At 38.0% G+C, this 12,936-nt stretch overlaps 3 protein-coding genes across 3 annotated transcripts; 1 reads left to right on the forward strand and 2 right to left on the reverse strand.

Moving 5' to 3' along the window:
- The first annotated feature begins 2,949 nt into the window (after nucleotides 1-2,949).
- LOC133798121 (uncharacterized) lies at nucleotides 2,950-3,668 on the forward strand. The gene has a single exon (XM_062236320.1). It carries the CDS (start codon nucleotides 3,019-3,021, stop codon nucleotides 3,469-3,471), a length of 453 nt encoding a protein of 150 aa, XP_062092304.1. The 5' UTR covers nucleotides 2,950-3,018; the 3' UTR covers nucleotides 3,472-3,668.
- Nucleotides 3,669-3,777: 109 nt separating this feature from the next.
- Nucleotides 3,778-6,481, reverse strand: LOC133798120 (transcription elongation factor TFIIS). The gene is made up of 3 exons (XM_062236319.1): nucleotides 6,107-6,481; nucleotides 5,753-5,924; nucleotides 3,778-4,988 (listed from the first exon to the last, which is right to left on the reverse strand). The coding sequence occupies exons 2-3, from the start codon at nucleotides 5,909-5,911 to the stop codon at nucleotides 4,065-4,067; spliced, it is 1,083 nt and encodes a 360-aa protein (XP_062092303.1). The 5' UTR covers nucleotides 5,912-5,924; nucleotides 6,107-6,481; the 3' UTR covers nucleotides 3,778-4,064.
- Nucleotides 6,482-6,987: 506 nt separating this feature from the next.
- On the reverse strand, nucleotides 6,988-8,397 carry LOC133798122 (ubiquinol-cytochrome c reductase complex 6.7 kDa protein). Its single transcript, XM_062236321.1, has 2 exons — nucleotides 8,110-8,397; nucleotides 6,988-7,293 (listed from the first exon to the last, which is right to left on the reverse strand). Exons 1-2 carry the CDS (start codon nucleotides 8,230-8,232, stop codon nucleotides 7,240-7,242), a joined length of 177 nt encoding a protein of 58 aa, XP_062092305.1. The 5' UTR covers nucleotides 8,233-8,397; the 3' UTR covers nucleotides 6,988-7,239.
- Between the last annotated feature and the right edge of the window lie 4,539 nt (nucleotides 8,398-12,936).

The raw sequence follows: 12,936 nt of genomic DNA on the forward strand, positions 1-12,936 counted from the left end.
ACACTACAATATTTTTTTAAGAGTTTATATATATATCATATATAATAAAATACAAATATTAATAATAAAATTTAATATATATATATATATATATATTACCTCATGAAAGTTAAAAACATTAATAATAGAATCACAATCTTCTATACCGACATCCATATTTTCTTTATCCATTAGCTATATTGTTTATAATTTTTTTTGAATACCTAATGTGTTAGAGAAGAGTGTATTAAGAAATATGATTTATATTTTAAAATTATACGAAAATATTTAAGTCAATCTATACAAGGTTATATTTATAATTAATTAATTAATTATAAAAATGTGAAATGAGAAAAAAAAGTGGGTGCCAATATAAAAGCAACTATTAACAAATTTACACGACAAGAGAAAAATGAGAACAAAAAATAGCTAGGTTACATGCCAGAGTTTATCAGTAAAGCTAATTAATGAGAATAATTTCTTTAAAAAAAAAAGTCAACAGAAGCATATTTATAATTATGAAGACTTTACGTTATACATAGTTTTTCATCAAAAATACTACATGATGAATTCAACCTAATTAACAAACGAACTCAGCTCCAATTAGTTAAAAAACTCTCAAAAAATATTATAGATATTTCATATTTCATATAGACAAATCACACATACAAATATTAAACTAAATATTCAACATACCAACACATAAAATAAAAAAATTAATAGGAAAAGTCCACATTTATCTATGATCATGTGGAAAGAAAATGAAAAACTAAAACTTGCACGACAAAAAAAAAGACTTTATCTAATCTACACTAATCTTCCGAACCCTTTATTTCCCTCTCAAAGAATTTGTGTTTATCTTCCGCACCATTTCTCTTTTCTTTTACTTCCAATCTTAGTCTTAGATAGGCATTTCATGGTCAAACTTATATTGAGAGTTTAGGATCACTCTAGTGATGATTTTCCATTGATCATGTTATGTTATGTTTTCTTTTCTTTTCTTTTGTACACTATTTTCTGGTTTTCCTTGGTACGGCTTGACATTGCAAAACACACAATTATCTGTGTATGACTTGGATTAATTTTTACTTAAGCAAATAAATCTTTAATGAGGCGGGACAGAAAGTTGTGACAATATAATCCTGCAATTATTGGTTATAAGTATGAGAAAGTTAATAAATAATGTCATAGGTTGAGTTTGTTTCCTTATTTTTAAGATACAACCTTGCCACTCATGCCAACTACCATAAGAATACATTATTTAATCTTTCAAATCTGAAAAGCATATCAAGGTTTTTTTTTTATTGTTATTTGTTCATAGAGGTTTTAGTCAACTAATAAAATATATGCTGGTGTAAATAAAAATTAATAAATGAAATGTAAATACAAACACTTGCATAGATATTTTTAACATGGTTCTGTCAAAAAAATGACATAATTCACAAATATGAGATTTATCATTATGTTTGATAGTTAATATTTGTTACAATAAAATATTAACTGTCATTTACAAATAGGAAGTTGCTCCCTAAATAGGGATTTTTAAGTTGGTACATCCTGTGAGGTTCTTGTGGCAAGGTACCCAAGTGAGACATTATCGCTAGGGTTGACAATTTTTGACACGATTAGAAAATGATACAAAATAAATGAGTTTGGGTGACATGTTTAATAATTAAATCGTGTCAACATATTTAAAAATTGTGTCGTATCATAATTGTGTTGACACGATAACATAAATAATTATCATAGGTTTCATAATTTTTTATATAATTCAGATTGATTGTGTTAATTTCGTGCTGTATCATGACACATTCATCGTGTCATAATCGTGTTAACGTGTCGAGTGACCTACTAAAATAATAATGTCTTGTTTGTGTTCACATTTTTGACATAATTAATAATTGTGTCATGTTCGTGTTTACCTTAATCGTGTCGTATTATAATTATATCGATACGAGTATGATACGATTACAAGAATTTAGAGCCCTACTTATCGCAAAGAGTTCATGAAAGGGTACTCAAGTATATTCTACAGAATAAACAAGTATGATAGACAGTTTAGGTGATATTTATGTGGACACATATTATGATGTGATTTGTGATATTTTTTTCTTTATAACACCATCATCGTTATTTGTGGTTATTTGTTAAGGAAACAAGTCAACTATCATATTGCATAAGACCGGTTATCAAGTAGTGTAGGAATAAAATTGTGAATGAAAATAAATTCGATCATTTAACCAAAAAAAACACACGCCAAAATCATGAAATTTACGTCAATGACAAAAGTATGATGTTATCCACAAATTTAGTTGAGCAAAATGTATGGCCTTAATTAAAAGTTTAAATATATAAATATTTATATACAAAGACTTCCAAATTTTCAGCTGAATTCTACGTAACAAATGTTGTGTCACATTTATGGAATTACAGTTTGAAAAAAATGGTTTTCTCATTCTCAATATGAATTGTATTGGATAAATTTTGAATCAAAGACGCTGAGAATCCTTACTTTGAAAGTTCAACTAGAAATTTGGACCACTACTAACCACTAAAATTGGGGCTGAAGTGAACATTGACAAGTTGAGCAAAGATCTTGTGTTGTGTAACGTAATCCAACGAAAATTGGACCCAATTTTAGGCCCACAGAAAGAGTTTCACATTACTACTACTACTAGCTTCTTCGGGTAGGTAGTACGGCACCCTTTACCCGACACTTTCCTTGATAGTACACTAAGACAAGGGAATCTACGTATGACATGAAGACAATCTCGCACAAAGACACATAACGTGTCCCTCGCCCATGCCTATCTTCTTGAACGCTCTCATTCACTTCTTCACACGTGCCCTTCTACCCATGCACGTGTGCGCGGTGGGATCATCCTTTTGCTACGTGGAGTAGTGGACTTGGTCCCATTTTCATCCTCCAATTCCAACCCTATACTATATATATATATACTATACATATGTACTGGACTCATAATAGTGCTATTGCTTAGTTCGTTACCACGACCAGCCCAAAATCTTCTTCGAGTAGCCATGGAAGTCCTCCCTCTTCGTCAGACCTTTCTTTCATCCTCACGTCCTTCTGTTTCCTGCTGCCAAAGCGTTATCCACTGTGGTATAAGATGTTCGAGAGCACTGCCCTCAACCCCCGCCAAGGGAGGGAGAATGAGAGTGAAAATGGCCACGGAGTGTGCCAGTTTGGGACCTGGGGCGGTGGCGAGAGAGTTCGAGGACGAGATGGGCGTGGAAGAAGTGGCGGAATGGATGAAATCTGGGAGGTTGAAGGAGAAGTGCGGCGGAGGGAGAGGAGTGGTGGAGTTGCTCGAGTGCTTGGAGCGAGAGGCCATCATGGGGGAAGACCATGGGAGGGAACCAAATGATTACAATCGGAGGGCTCAGATCTTCGATAGAAGTTCTAGAGTTTTCCAGGCTCTCAGGGAACGTGACAGTACTGCTTCTGCTGCTGATGATGTCCAACAATCTTGAATCTTTGGTCTAGCTGTAAAGGCATGGCAGCCATGCATTATGATGATGCTCTTTTTTTCTTTTTCCCCTATTGTGATTATGTAATAAGGAAAAGAAAAAGGTTAAAACTATTCTGATTGTTGATGTATTATTCTGTAACTTTAGTTGAGTTTACTTCAAGAGACCATACGGCTCCTACCAGAAAGAAGTTTCATGCAGATTGTCGAACTTTATTAGTTATTTATAAATATAGATTAGAACAGAGTTTCTAGTATCAAGATACAAAGCTCAACAGTGCCACACATTGAACTTGTTTGGTCAGAAATCAACATTAAGTACATGATTCCATTATGGAACTAGAAATGTAAGTAAATATGGAGATAAATCAATTAAAAAAAGAAATACTCCGAACAAATTTATCCTACAAAGCACTAAATGAAAATAAAAAAAATACAAAAGCATTCATAAAAAATTCTACATATGATGAATCTCTAATAAAGTCACACTGACTGAGACATACACATCTAATTGGGGCAGCTCTGCCACTTATCTCATCGGATGAATCAAATTGACAACAATGGCCAGTCAGAAACACCTAAAAAAGAACTCCCTCACTAACAGAACTTCCAACGGTTATTGCAGTTTACACATGTTACGTAGGTTGTCATAGGTTCATCGGCACTTCGCGTCTGCATTTGGTAGTATGTGGTCTTCCGTTTACCACATCGACCGCACTTGAATTGATCGGTTGTTGCTTCTCTTTGCAAACCGCGCTCACAATCGAACAACGCTTTCTCTTCGAGCTTCTTATTTTGCTGCTGCCTCTCATCACTTGCCATCTCCGCCGTGCTCATGTCCACAAGACTCTCTGCCTTAACTTGTCCAAGAAGTACTTTTCTGCGGAAATCAGGGTTCTTTGGATCCTTAAGATTAAACATTAAGGATCTATACTTGACCTTTTGTGCACCAGTAGCACCACCCCAATTCTCAAACAGCACTGATTCCACAGTCACCGCAACTCGAATCGGATCACAGGCATTGACATCATCCACCATAACTTCGTCTGCCTCGCTTGAGACCTTAGACAAAGCCTCATGAAGCATGTCCCGCACTCGATCTCGTGAAGCGTCATGAGATTTGATCATAGATGTGAGCTTGGGAGTTGAAGAAGCACCCACTGCTGCTGGTTTCTTCACATCTCGGTTTTTTTCAATCTTGACATTATCCACGGATGACTTTTTCTCAATATGAACCTTTCTTTCTGCTACATTGCGCTCAACTTTCTCAACCTTAACAGGTTCTGCCTTGAAACCCTTCTCAATCTTCCCAGAGGAAGTCTTTTGAAACTTCTCAGGCCTGGGACTCTCAGCTTTTGGAGATTCGAGTTTGAAAGAAGGTTTAGTTTCCAACGTTCCATTCTTTAAATCTTTGCTTGTTTCTTTAATAACAATGTCCTTCCATATCTCAATCAGGCCGGTTGCAAGAGTCTGTATTTTCTTCCTAGGATGTTTCGTGAGAGGTCGAAGACGCTTCCCAACCTGAAAGAGAGCATGTTAATAATCAAATCGAACATCCAATTCTAAATTGAAAGACCAAAATCCAATTCTAAATTGAAAGAAGCAACGTTAGATGACCATTAAAAAAAAAATCATTAACACGCAAATAAATAAATAAACATATAAATTTAACAGCATGATATATTCTTTCAATGTTCAATAGTATAATACGGAAGCAACAGCCAGGGAAAAAAATCATATGCTAAATAACTTTCTCATGAAATCTCAACAGAATGAATAAACAAATAAACATAAAAGTCTCTTAAGAATAATTACCTAATTTTGCACCTTTACCCTAATAGATCCGATTTTCTTTTCCTTCTCATGGTGAGATTTAAGTGAACGCGTGATGCTCAAATATTCAAAGCCCTAAATCTATCAAAACATTCTCCTAGACAAAGAAAATTGCCTCTTTTTCAGCAAGTCCTCAACATTATCACGTACCCCAAAACGTTTTCCATCAATTAAAATCAAAATCTTATCAAAATTATCTTTAATTAAAACAAAAGAAAAGAAAAGAAAAAAAACCCTAGTAATAAATTTAAAAAAAAATATTTTTAATAATTTAAGGGAAAAAACACAATGTTTCAGATCTGAATTCTGGTTCTTTTAACTAATCTCGTAAAGTAGGAGCATAACCATTTCAATTGGCCTAATTATACAAACTCCATTATATATATACCCACCGCAGAGACCGTTTTTCTAGCCAAGCATTGAGCAAAAAAAACAAAGCATCGCAAATTCACCTGAGTGGAGACAAGGAGTTGATAAGTGACGGGAAAACTCTTAAGCTGTGTCAATGCATCAAGGCATCGGCTTTCCTCAGCGCCCGATTCCGTCAACGTCGCCGCGGCGTCAGCGGCTTTCTTCGCCGCCTCAAACAGCTCCACCAGTTCTGACTCCATTTATTTTCTCCCTCTAATATTCATAACGATAAATCAGATTACCTCAAATTTTCAACAAAACCCAAAATAAAATTAATATTTTTGCATAAATTTGACTGAAGGAGCAATTAGAATTATTCCAACGAAATCAATGATCGGTATTTACAAGGACACAAAAGAAAATCAATCAATAAAAGAAAACAAATAAAAACTTACAGAGAGATCTATGTGAGGGGGAGAGTGACTGAGGCAGCTGTGTTCGTCCTCTCTATCTTATTCTGGCGCTGAATTTGGTTGAAAAGAGGGAAAAAAGGGGGAGAATGTGGTTGCCGTGACTAGTATATATGTATCCACGGAAGGAAGAAGCTGAGGCACGTGTGATCGCACGGCTGTTGTTTGGCGCACCTGTAAGAATGGAGGGAGGAGATATGGGTTGGGTGAGTAGGCTAGTCTTGTAGAGAACCGGTCTTAGGGTTTGTTACTCACTTGTGGTCTTTAATGAGTATTGAGATCACTTTTTTCTGATATTTACTTAAGAATTTACGTTTTTATATATACTTTACTTGTCCTATTCCAACTATACTTTTATCTTTTCTAGATTGTTTAATTTTTTTCCTAATATTTTTCTGTCGTTGCTTCTTCCTTTCGTCGTTTAAAGGGGCCTAAAAATGTTTTGTTTTCCAACTTACATATGGCCCATTTTCTCATAAGCCCAAAATAGGCCCACTAATGTAATTGGCTTAAAGTGTTACTGAGTTTTTTTTTTGGGTGCCACTCGGTCGGGTTGAGTTAGATCATCAAGGATAATTTTGTCACAATCAGGACTTAGATTCACGAGTAAGAAAAAAATCACTGCTAAACAAGTTTAGGCATAAACAGAATCAACCCAGCAAGTTTATTAGCAAATGGTCAATAAATAATCCCGATTATTTCGAAAAATGGCCAAGTAGAGCCCAAAAAGACGACAACAAATATAGGAAAGTCCGGCCCTGGGCAGGGGAGTGTTCTACGGCTCTTTGTTTTTTTTGGAAAGTTAAGGCTCTTTGGTTAAATCACCAAGATGAAGCCTTGAAAGGATAACATCAATCCAGAGAACGTGCAAACAAACACACACATACATATATATATAAAAAGCTGAGATTCTCTCTCCGGAGACAAATGTTTTTATCAATGGTAAAAGTGTAGAATGTAGAGTATTGCAAATGATGAGAAAAATTGCAATATAGGTAACCCAAATAGCAACGCAGCAAGAAAATGAAACTACACCATTATTCAATTGTCTGGTCAATTCAGCCTTTTCTTTTATGGATGTAAAGAGAGTTAAACAAGAAAAATAATCAAAACCCAGTTCATTTCTCGGGCTCTGGCTTCTCCAAGAAGGTCTTCTTCAACCAATTGAACGGCTGCAAGGAAAGAGAGAATGCTAAGGTCAAGCATGGGGTTAACTGATTCTTATGGTGCATCAAGGTTAAATCCCTTTAGACAATTGAAAAACAAAAAATAAAAATAAAGCTCAATCATGCAGATTAAAAGAGAATCCTAGTGTTTTTCTTGCAATAGTTAAATTATATAGGAAAGCAAATGAAAAAAATATATATGCTAGCTAGAAGCTTAAACTGCTCGATGAATGATACTAAAACTTATTTCCTACTCTAACTCTTTCTGCAGAGGCAATTCCTTACTCCCAAGTTCTCAAATTTTAGTTTTTGCAGATTACAACTTGCGATAAACATGCCTTTCAATACTATCTATGATTTTTCATTTTGTGGTGCAACAAAATTTGTTTCACATAGTTTGGGAAGAAAAGGGAACATGGAAAACTATTAACTCTCTATCAAAACTCCTAAATAATAATAATAATAATAAGCAGAGACGTTAAAGAACGAATCCAATCTATGAAATTAGGAGAAAGGTCCTTTCTTTTGTTCAGCATAACATCTTTACCAGTACACTATGATTGTGAATCCAATCTGTGTCGGTATAATTCAAATTTTACTGAAATCTATCAACTTATTCATCATTAAAATGAAATTATGCAATTCCCTTTGGATATAATAAACAAATTTAACATGGAAACATCTGCATCCAACAAGAAAACCATACCTAAACTAAAATCGAATTCAAATTTATAGCGGATTCAGATCAATGGGGCACAAAGCAAAAACTTCTGGAACGAATAAAAGGAAAACCTTAATGGAATATAAAGTGAAGAAGGAAACCTGGACGACCCAAAGAGCAGTAGTGGTAGCAGCGACGCCCCATAAGGCGGCGGATTTGATGTCGTCCGATTGGATACGAATCCTTGGCCTCAAGGATTTGAGCAAACCCGCTTCACCTGCCATTTTTTCTGATCGAAATCGCTAAAACCTACGATCCAAATCAATGAAACCGAATCTTTGTTTCTCACAGCACGCGTCAACGTTCATGAAAGAAGAAAGAAAGTGCCCTATTTTAAATCCAGTAGGTGTGGGTCCACAGAACCAATTATGAACGAATTTCGATCGTTTGATTGCCACAATTACAGTGGGACCCGAATTACCTGATATATATTTTTTTAAATTTCATCCTTATAGTTATATCAAGGTCAAATATCATTTAGTATTCATGTTTTGTAAAATTGATTGATGGAGCTATATTTTGATTAAATGATAATTTAGATTTTGTATTTTATAAAATAAAATAAAATAATATTATGAATCCAATTTTGATCAAACTTTTTTAAATATGATCAAAATACTCTTAAATTTTATTAATTAATAAATTTTGAATTATATTAAATTAATTTTAAATATTAAAAAATATAAAAAATCATTTAAAATTTATATAATCAAATATTATTAAATAAAAAATTAATAAAATTTGATATAAAATAAAAAATTAGAAACCACAACATTATTAACAAAAAAAAAAAAAAAAACACAATAACAATTCTATTTGTTAAATAAAATTAAAACAAATTCTTAACCTAAAATACATCAAAAATAAAATTTGAACCAACCTAACTCTCTAAACTTTATCTTCATCATTCTCCTCTTCTTCTTAGGGCTGAACATCCGACAGGTTTTCGGGTACTCCGGGTTTGGTCAGTTTCAAGTGTAAGAAAATGGTATCGAACCCGTCTGAAATAATTTCGTATTTATAGGGTTTTCGGGTTTTGGGTGTCGGGTGGGCTCGGGTTCGGGTGTCAAATGGTCAAGTTTCGAGTTTGGGCCTTCAATGGGCTTTGACAGTTTTTTTTGTTGCAAAAATGTCATTTTTTGAGTTTTTTTTTTTTTTTTTTTACTTTTGTCTTGTATTTTTTTTACATTTGTCATGTTGTTTTAGAAACTTAATTTGAACATAATGTATAAAAACAAATATAATTTACATACCACATTTTCATCATGCCAAACATAATTTCAACACAATTTATAGAAAGTTAGAAACTTCATAAAGTCTCTTTCCTAACTAATGTCCATCAAAAGTTCAAATTCAAAAATACAAACATAAGAAAATAAAAGAAGTCAAAAAGTCCAAAGTCCAAAATAGGTACAAACGTCCAACTAGTAAATACTAAATAATAAACACTAAAAGATTTGGTTCATAAAGTCCAAAAAATACAACCATAATTCCCTAAACAAACTTAAATTCCCGGATTGTTGTGCAAACAATAAGGCTGCTGAGGCTAAAACTGAAGATGGAGCATGAACAGAGGAACGCTAGTGTATGCCCTAAATATCCTGGCGAGCTAGAAAATGACCTAATTTGATTTGCCACGTGTAAATCGTCTACCCAGAGCTGTTTGTTACGGGCCTCCATCTGTCCAACCCGAGCTAATTAGAGAGTTAACTGCTACTCGGAGGCATCGTGTCAGGAGTATGAGAGTCGCGAGCTAGCGCCACATTAAGCTCATGATGAGGCAGAGATCTGACACCCGAATCCTTGTAAAGTCAACCACGCAATATAAATGTGCATATATCAGACATCACATGTCTGTTTTATTTCTGATTTCTCGGATGCGCAGTATAAACGTGCGCATTCGGACATCCCGTATCTGATTTGGGCCAGGCGGCCCATTACCCATCCTTACATATTGATTAGACCACACTTCACTGTAAGGTTTTAGGAATTAATCATTAGTGTCACAGAGATGACGTGAAGGATGAAGAGATCACGGAACAACCCCATTGCCAACCCAGGTATCCTCTTCCTATAAATACCAAGGTCCTGGGCAGTGCAAGGGGTTGGCATATTTTTGTAAAGAAATACTCTGTAAGAAATAGCCAAGAGATATCAATAATATCGACTGGTGGACTAGAGATATTTTAACCTTCGAACCACCTAAAAAGAAAGGAGTGATCATCTTCCCATGATGTTAGTTTCTCAAGTCTAGAATATAGTTATTTTCATATTACGGTTCACCAATTAGCACTAATCCATCCTACTTATTTGTATAATTATCTATTGGCGAAGAACCGCGTCAACAGTTTGGTGTTTTCATTGAGAGGATTTAGATTGGTGCTATCGCAAAAACCTGATCATGGTGGTTACTCGTTCGAGGCATGGTAACGAGGTGGATCAACATGATGGGCAGAAGGCCCACCATGCCGCCATATCCGATGAACCAAAGCCCGAGATCCAGCAGCGATCAGGAAAGCAGCCGATGGGCCAGGACGACACCGGGAGTTCGACGCCCCGACCGCCAAATCCGAACCCGGGTTTCCTGACGGCAATAGAGATGGAGAACATACAGTTGAGGAGTCAACTATCCAGAGCAAGTAAGCAAATCGAAGAAGTCTTGGCCCAGGTACCCCCTCTTGCAACCGATGTTAACGTCGGAAAGAGGAAAAGTGGGACTCACAAGTCCTACAGGGATAATCAGCCCAGACCCAGTCGATCAGTCAGAACCTCAACCTCGAGTTCTGCACCTACGTCACACCACAACCAGGAAACTATGTTTGCGGAGTTTCCCAGGGCCAATCAACAATTCAGCCGATCAGTCCGAACCTCGAATCCTAGCTCGATTCCATCGTCGAACGCCCCCAGAAGGGCTCGTGGAAGCTCACGGAGGAGATTCGGGGAAGGCTCACGCAGACAACTTGCTCCGGCCAGCCTTCCCGTGCCGCGGTCAGACCGCCGAGCGCAAGATACTGAAGATGGTAGAGTAGAACGACCGCGAGCTAATTTTATCCGCCCGGATGGGACTAGGATCGCGTCGCCAGTTAGGCTTCCCCCGTCGCCGATAAGATACCCATCTCCTCCACATCCAGTTGAAGACATTCCGACACACGGGAGCAGCAGAAAAAATCCTCCTCTCGCCGGTCCTTCCCTTCGCAACCGAGCACGCGGGGGGGTCCCGGATCCTCACCCCCAGCAGCGGGCTCCAAGATTTTCCAACGGGAGCTACTGGACCGGGAGCCACCGAAGTGGTAGATCCGGTGGAGACCTGCGTAATCGCTTGAGTTCGGCACAAAGCCCTCGGGCCACCTTGAGGGCCGACCTTCGAGATCGCCTCAACTCGCAGAGGGGGGATCCGGTTAGAAATGAAAGTCATGCTCACCGAGGGGATGGTCTTTCCGAAGTACGTTACAGTAAGAATGTCCCACCTAAGCAAGCTCAAGCTTGGAGAGAGAATAACCCGCCTAACGCGTACAATGGAACTGGAGCTGTTGAACAGCCCCAGAACAACCAAGGGATTAAGGACCAGACCTTAGAGCGTTTAGCTTAGATGGAGGAGTTAATGGAGAAGCTCTTGTCAGAAAAGGAGAAGGACGGGTATGACTCGGGGGACGAACTCGAGCTTTTCACTCCCAGCATAGCATCCACAACGTACCCGCCAGGTTTCCGGATGCCCCACCTGTCTAAGTTCGATGGAGACGGAGACCCGTCGGATCATTTGGGTATGTTCAATACCCTGATGATGGCCCATAATATCGACCCCGAGTTGAGGTGTTTGATATTCCCTTCCACCTTGACTGGGCCAGCTAGGCAGTGGTTTAAGCAGTGTAAAAAGCATTCCATTAGCTCGTGGAAGAATTTTTCTGCCGACTTCAAGAGGGCGTTCCGAGCTTCTCAAGTTGCCCGCGTCAAAGTTGACACCCTGGCGAACGTGAAGCAACAACCCGGGGAACCTTTGAAAGCTTACCTAAGTAGGTTCACAAACGTCGCGACTCGAGCTAGGGATGCAAACGATAGTTCAAAGCTTATGGCCTTGAGGACCGGAATACTTGTTGGAGGCGGGCTATGGAAAGAGATACAGAGAAGAGGTGTCAGCACCGTGGATGAATTCCTGAACAAGGCCCAGGAATGGATAAACCTGGAAGAGGCGTGAGCATCGGTTGCAGGAACCAACCAAACCCTTGATCAGCCCGCTGGAGTGGAAACGGATGTCGTAAAAATGACTCAAACCGTTGCACTAAATAACCAAGGGGGTGGAGGTAAGAGAAAATGGAGCAGCGAAGGCGGCCAGCACGGTCTGAAGAAGAACAAGCCCGTGGAAAAATTTAAGCTAGTCTACGCTACTCACAACACTAGGGAACACATTTTCCTAGCAAACTCTGCCCGCCTCCCTTGGAAAAAGCCGGAGCCTTTGAAACACCAGAAGGCTAAGAGGAACCCTTCCAAGTTCTGTCGATTCCACAACGACATTGGCCACAACACTGACGATTGTAGGCATTTGAAGGATGAGATCGAGACACTCATTAGAGCCGGACCTTTGGCTCAATATGTGCGGAACCGAGTTCCTACTAGTTAGCCAGCTCCGGAAGCTCCGGTAAATCAGCTCGGGCCCCGGATAAGTCAGGATACCCCTCCTCCTATAATAGGAGGAGAGATATCCACAATATCCGGAGGCCCCCATTTGGCTGGCACGAGCAAAGGTACCCAGAAGATATATGTTAATGAGTTGAAGGCTCACAACGGAGTGGAATTCGTCCCGGAGCAGCATCTACCCAAACAGCAACGATTAGAGAGGCAACCAATCATTTTTACCGAGGAGGAAGTCACGTCTAGTTCCCCCATAACGATCCTCTAGTCATAACTGCCCAACTCGCCAACTAGAGAGTTAG

This window comes from Humulus lupulus, chromosome 8 (assembly GCF_963169125.1).
Source record: "Humulus lupulus chromosome 8, drHumLupu1.1, whole genome shotgun sequence".
Classification (NCBI taxonomy): domain Eukaryota; kingdom Viridiplantae; phylum Streptophyta; class Magnoliopsida; order Rosales; family Cannabaceae; genus Humulus; species Humulus lupulus.

Coding starts and splice junctions, on each gene's coding strand:
- LOC133798121 (XM_062236320.1), top strand. CDS start 3,019: ATGGAAGTCCTCCCTCTTCGTCAGACCTTTCTTTCATCCTCACGTCCT.
- LOC133798120 (XM_062236319.1), bottom strand. CDS start 5,911: ATGGAGTCAGAACTGGTGGAGCTGTTTGAGGCGGCGAAGAAAGCCGCT. Junction 4,989..5,752: donor AACTCCTTGTCTCCACTCAG/GTGAATTTGCGA, acceptor GCTCTCTTTCAG/GTTGGGAAGCGTCTTCGACC.
- LOC133798122 (XM_062236321.1), bottom strand. CDS start 8,232: ATGGCAGGTGAAGCGGGTTTGCTCAAATCCTTGAGGCCAAGGATTCGT. Junction 7,294..8,109: donor CTGCTCTTTGGGTCGTCCAG/GTTTCCTTCTTC, acceptor CTTTCCTTGCAG/CCGTTCAATTGGTTGAAGAA.